Below are 6,099 nucleotides of genomic sequence, written 5' to 3'. Positions count from 1 at the left end.
AAGTCATGACTGAAGATGAATGTGTGTTTATACACTGTCGGTTTATTTCATTTTGAGTTGACCCACTGGAGCGAGCCAGGGGTGTAGGACTGAGGGGGGACAGTGAGTAGGCTACAGGGCCCTCGTGTGAGGAGGGCCGCACAGAGACCAGAATGACTTAACGTTGATGCAGGGAGGAGCCCGCAGAAAAGGTCTTTGTACAGGATCCAGGACTCTGTGCTACACCCCTGGAGCCTGCTGAACCTGTTTGAAGCTGCTGAAATGCAGCTGGTGAGTCAGCTCTCACACCTCCAGCCATTCAGGCTGTTTTTAAATCTCACTTTAGTTCATCACTTTATTTTATTAACATGTATATATTTTTGTCACTGGTTGTGAAATGTCCTTCAATTTCCAGCTGCGTTCTCTATTAAAAAGTTATTAATCTGTAGTTTCTGTTTGTCTCCCTCACAAAGACACAATCAGAGACCACAGTCAGGGAAGGATGTGCTGGGTGGGGCTGTTTCCTCTTTAGTCTGTAAACTGGACCCGACTCTTGTTTCATTATTTTTAGCTACACATGACTAGAAAACGAAAAAGAGTTTGTCGTAAGTGTCACGGGTTCCTTGAACCTGAACTTCTCTGTCTTCCTGTAGTGGGTTCGGATGACTCCAGCCACGGGTTTCCATTCAGCCTTTAATCAGACGCAGGGATATCTGTCATTTGCGCACAGCTCCAGCTCTTTACTGTGCACCCACGCTTCTGATATTCTACATGTCACAGCGTTCGTCAAAAAAAACAGGTGGTGACACGTGACATATTTATGCAGTTATTACCGGTAATTAGCAGTTGGTCGCTTCCCGAGCCCCTCCCTCTTTCCGGGTTGTTTGGCAGAGCGCAGCGCAGTCCCCTGTGCGCTTACAGAACAAAACACAGGAGCGCAGGCTGCACTTCAAAGCGTGTTGGACCTCTTCTTCTTTATGCTTTCCCACAACTGGACTCAGTTGAGTCTCAGGCTGCGATTAGTGGAGAGCTGCTCCAAGTTCATCATGTCAAGAGATGTGTGCGTACGCAAGCCGTGCGTAAAAGGTGGAGCGGCACGGAAGATCAATGACAGCTCTTCCCTCATCCCTTGACTCTGGTACGCTCCTTCTCAAGTTTTTGCTGTAGAAAACGACTCATTGTTGCACGAGAACAGAAACAGCTGCATTGAATCTAAACTCATCCTCGGTTTTACTACTTTAAAGGTGTGACTTGGTGAAACGTTCCGCGAGGCGTTCGGCTCACCGGGACCCGCGTATGGAGCAAGGTGAGCGTGCGTTTAATGATCTTAAAGGAAACTGTATTTGTCCGTGTGGAGCGCAGTTTGTTCTCATTTAAATGTGTGAAGTTAGCTAATAAGAGAGTGGCAATCTGGCATCTTCGTAGTAAATTTATACTGTAGGATTTAACTCCTGAGCACCTCTTCTGGTGATACAGGATACAATACAAGTTGCTGTACAACAAAACGAAAGTTTGGGAAGTCTGAGAAAATGAGTCCTGTAACATTTTAGAGATGTGCTGTCATTTATCACAAAAGAAGCACCGCACTGGAGGGTTACAGAGAATGCCAAAGTGAGGACATGTGTTTTTAGTTTCGCTGAGCAGAAGCCAAGAAACGAGTCAGGAGCATCCTGCGGGCATGTCAGCCAAACCTGAGGTGGTCCAGGCTGATTGACACTGTGTCTACACAGAGCACAGAGAGCCCAGGAGCTTGTTCATGATGAGATTCCTGCAGTAAACACATGTGAATGAAAACCAGTTCAGAGAGGATGATCGCCACATTCTTACAGTCACGAACAGCGAAGAACGCAAACATCACAGTCACTTCGCCGAGAGTCACTGCACAATGTCGAAATGAGTCATTTCTGAACTTCCAAACTCTGCACGACTCTTCTAAAAGTAAACTGACTTCAGTTTCAACTTGCATCCAAACCTGATGAAGAAACCACAAACATTAGCCATGCAGAGCATCTGCAGCCGTTCACAGCAGCTCTGTGGAGGACGGTCTCAGCTGCCATACACCTGTCTCAAGCTTATGATCACATTAGAACACATACCTGTTACCGCCTTATTCTCTACATGATATTCCCAGGTTGTACTGTAAATTGGGAGGGATTAGGTTTTGCGTTTCAGCCTGTAGTCTAATCCTCACGTGTGGCGTTCAGGTCTCCACGCCTACTGGCTTTAACTGCTCTGCTAATGGAAATCCACAGTTTCTGTTTCCTCTCACCGTGTTTTCTCCCCCACAGAATGAATACAAGATGTTCATTTCTGAGACTGAGAGGACAGTGGATGCCTTCACTCCTGTCACTGCTGACTCTCTGCGTCCTGCTCTTAATCAGTGTGAAGTTCAGATGCATCTCTGAATCTCTACTCCACCCAGCAAGTCTCGATGACATTCAGACATTTCACAAATACAGCATCAACTGTTCGGCTATATATGACATGGACCCGGTGGAGGTGGGTAAATCTCTGATCATCAGGAGGAGGGAAGTTGTGGAGGATACGGATGAAAGTCTGGTTAACCTGACCTCAAGCTGCCCGTTGTTCATCAAGTCCAGAGGCTATGATGACGTGTGTGTCACAGAGGAGGAGAGAGACTTTCCTCTTGCTTATTCACTGGTTGTACATAAATCTGCGTGGATGGTCGAGAGGCTCCTCAAGGCGGTGTACTCACCCAATAATATCTACTGTATCCACTATGATCAGAAGTCTTCAGCTCAGTTCATCTCGGCCATGGAGGGCGTAGCGCGCTGTCTGCCCAACGTCTTCATCGCCTCCAGACGAGAGACCGTCTATTATGCAAGCATGAGCCGACTGAAAGCTGATCTCAACTGTCTGTCGGACCTTTTGCTGTCAGACGTCAAGTGGAAGTACGTGATCAACCTCTGCGGCCAGGATTTCCCCCTCAGGTCCAACATCGAGCTGGTGTCAGAACTGAAGAGATTGAAAGGGGCTAACATGCTGGAGACAAGTCGGCCCACTGACTCTAAGAAGGAGAGGTTCACCTTCCACCACGAGCTGAAAGACGCCGGCTTTGAATATCAAAAACTGCCGGTGAAGACGCAGCAGCCGAAGACCCCTCCACCCCACGGCATCGAGGTCTTCTGCGGTAACGCCTACTTTGTCTTGTCGCGGGACTTTGTTGTGTACATGGACGACTCGGTCGTGGTGAAAGACTTTCTGGCCTGGTCTGAGGACACCTACTCCCCGGATGAACACTTCTGGGCCACACTTGTGCGACTGGAAGGCGTACCAGGGGGGGTGCCCAGATCCCAGCCTGACATCACAGACCTGATGAGTAAGACCAGGCTGGTGAAGTGGCATTACCTGGAGGAGAGCCTCTACCCACCGTGCTCAGGGCAACACGTTCGCAGCGTTTGTATTTACGGTGCTGCTGAATTGCGTTGGTTACTCAACTACGGTCACTGGTTTGCCAACAAGTTCGACCCCAAAGTGGACCCTGTTTCAATTCAGTGCCTTGAGGAGAGGCTGGAGGAAAAACAGAAGTTATTCCAATCGTTGGCGTCTAAAAACTGTCGGAAGGGTTAAAAGGCTAGCAGCGACGAGCAGTCGAACAACTTCACGATCGATTTGTCGTTTGAATAATTTGCCGAGCGGCCGACATGTGATGGTATCGACAAACAGCAGTGAGCGAACCGAAGAGGGCAGAGGCCGAGGCGAAAGTGAGGAAAGCAGCTAAACAAACAGACAGCAGATCCAAATGAAGAGCAGGGCTTCAGTGTCTGTTTTCAGTGCAATGCCAGCTGTTTCTTTGATTGTTACTTGATGTTTGGTGGTTCCTGCTTCTCAAACATGAGACTGTTCAGATTTTTTTCACAGAAAATCACATTTTTCTGTTTGGATTTTCTGGGTTGAACAAAACATTTGATATCGTCATCTTGGTTTTTAAGCAGTTGTGAAGAGAACTTTCAGCGTTTTTCTGTTGTTTCATAAACCAAACTAGTAAAACTTGGTAGCAAAACTCTGTTTATTCAAACAAGGTGTCAAAGAAATTGTTTCTTTTACTGACATTCAGTCGTGTTTCAGCCAGTTGTCAGAGGCTTTGATCATTTTTTGTATTTTCAGAGGCGTTTTAAAAGCCGACGTGAATGTGGTGCCAGCGGTTTGTACCAGAAACACCTGTCACCTTAAAGGGCTAGTTCACCCAAACTACTACAAACCACACGTGCACTTATCTGGTCGCTGTGTCGCCACAGCCGAGCTTATCTTTGTCTGATTCGACCAGGCTTTCAGATATTTGTCTCTGTTCCTCAGGATAATCCAGCTAGTTCACTGTGAGCACGTTTCATCTGAACTGCTTTGTTTGTCCGTCTCCGGCTCCTCTGATGCTTCGCTTTGAGAGAAACTTCTGGTTTTATCAGTTTTGTTTTGACGTTCCAGAATCTTCTGAACTATAAATGAATGATGTCAGATGTAGTACAAACAGATGAATGTGTTGGTGTGTTACTTCCCAGCAGAGAACAGCACTCATGTGTTTGGCTGCGTCGAATGATTAGCAGCTCATTGGTGACCTTGATACAACGCAGACAAGCAAGTGGGAAAAGCAATACATGCATTCCATGAAGTCTTGGCGGTTCAAACTGTGTTGTTCCTGCAGCGGATCTCGTGGTATTTACTTTCTTTACATTTAATTTGCAGACCATGAAAAACAAGGATTGGAAAGATATTTTAATGAAACGTCTTCATTTAAACCAGGCATCTCAAACCGGTTCCATAAAGGGCCGCGTGGCTGCAGGTTTTCATTCCAACCCAGGAGGAGCACATCAGGCCAACCAGTCAACATCAAGGGATCACTTAGTTAACAGCTGAAGACTGAGATCAGCTGATTAATTGATTCCAGCCAGGTGTGCTCCTCCTTGGTTGGAATGAAAACTTGCAGCCACGCGGCCCTTTATGGAACCGGTTTGAGATGCATGATTTAAACTGACACATTGAGGCGAATGATTCCAGTAATTGTGTTAACTTAAACTTAGCTTAAATAAATATTGTTCATTTCAAAATGGCCCCCACCTAAATGAAAAGTTTGTTGTCAGTGTGGATATTTTAAGTTTCCACATCCCACTTGTGTAAGCTGGACCGTGATTGGCTCCAGACTGGGTGTGATGTCATAAAATCAGCACGTTTTGAACTCAGATTTAAAGTGAAAGCAGCCTCCTGGAGTCGAACTCGTATCATCCTGCACAGCCAAAGCAAAACCAACGCTGAGTTCAAATTTCACCACATCAGAACAGAGAACAAGCCAAAACGTCACCGGTCACCAGCACTTTTCACCTCTTCATGTTGGCCAATGCTGCAAATGACTGCACAGAAAACTTGTTGTACAACTTAAGTCACAAGTTGCTTTGCACAGATTGATGATGGCAGGTCTGCTGAACACATCGAGCGTACAGAGAACACAGTGTCTGACATTTCAGACATGTCTGTATTGTCAGGGCCGTTTCTGTCATCTTAATTGTTGGGTGTTCCTTTTTTATTTCAGATTATTTGAAATGGTTTTGTTCACCTCACTCGTGAAATGTTTTCATCCTGCCTGGTTCACTTTGTAGCTTGTTTTGAAAAGTGCGTTGAATAAAGTTATTATTATTGTGAGGTGTTTCTTTCTGTGTCAGGCGGCAGGAATCGGAAACGTGCCAGACGTGTCCCTCTGTGAAGACGTGAGCTGTTCCAGTTTGTGCCGCGCAGTAAATTAATCTTGATCACTTTCACTGATAACAAAGGTGCAGCATGAAACTTCATCACGGCTGACCTCTTATCCTCTTCTCCGCTGGCCTGATGTTTGCATGTGCGCTTTCGGCCGGCTGACAGATGATTGCACTGCACACAGTTTGTGCACAAGCGACTTCACTCACAAGGAGGACGAGTTAGTGATTTTTATGTGTGTGTGAGCAACTTTCGTGACTTTTTTTACTCAACAACAGTCTCAAATTACACAGCCAGTGAGACGCTGGATAGAACAAAGCTTGGTTTTTACACAGTTCAACGCTGAATGCCATTGCAGATAAGCAGGGAAACAGGAAGCTCTCTAAAAATATTCAACAATGGGCCAGAGGAAAGAGG

General features: G+C 46.2%; 1 protein-coding gene across 1 annotated transcript; it reads left to right on the top strand.

The window, feature by feature from the left end:
* The first annotated feature begins 889 nt into the window (after positions 1 to 889).
* LOC121623113 (beta-1,3-galactosyl-O-glycosyl-glycoprotein beta-1,6-N-acetylglucosaminyltransferase 4-like) lies at positions 890 to 5,628 on the top strand. The gene is made up of 3 exons (XM_041960274.1): positions 890 to 1,117; positions 1,224 to 1,285; positions 2,268 to 5,628. Exon 3 carries the CDS (start codon positions 2,269 to 2,271, stop codon positions 3,568 to 3,570), a length of 1,302 nt encoding a protein of 433 aa, XP_041816208.1. The 5' UTR covers positions 890 to 1,117; positions 1,224 to 1,285; position 2,268; the 3' UTR covers positions 3,571 to 5,628.
* Positions 5,629 to 6,099: the final 471 nt, after the last annotated feature.

Source organism: Chelmon rostratus, chromosome 19 (genome assembly GCF_017976325.1).
Source record: "Chelmon rostratus isolate fCheRos1 chromosome 19, fCheRos1.pri, whole genome shotgun sequence".
Classification (NCBI taxonomy): domain Eukaryota; kingdom Metazoa; phylum Chordata; class Actinopteri; order Chaetodontiformes; family Chaetodontidae; genus Chelmon; species Chelmon rostratus.
Note: the sequence above shows the minus strand (reverse complement) of the source record. Positions and strands in the feature narration are given on the sequence as shown.

Excerpts from the sequence above, each read along its gene's own strand:
- LOC121623113 (XM_041960274.1), top strand. The coding sequence starts at position 2,269 with ATGAATACAAGATGTTCATTTCTGAGACTGAGAGGACAGTGGATGCCT.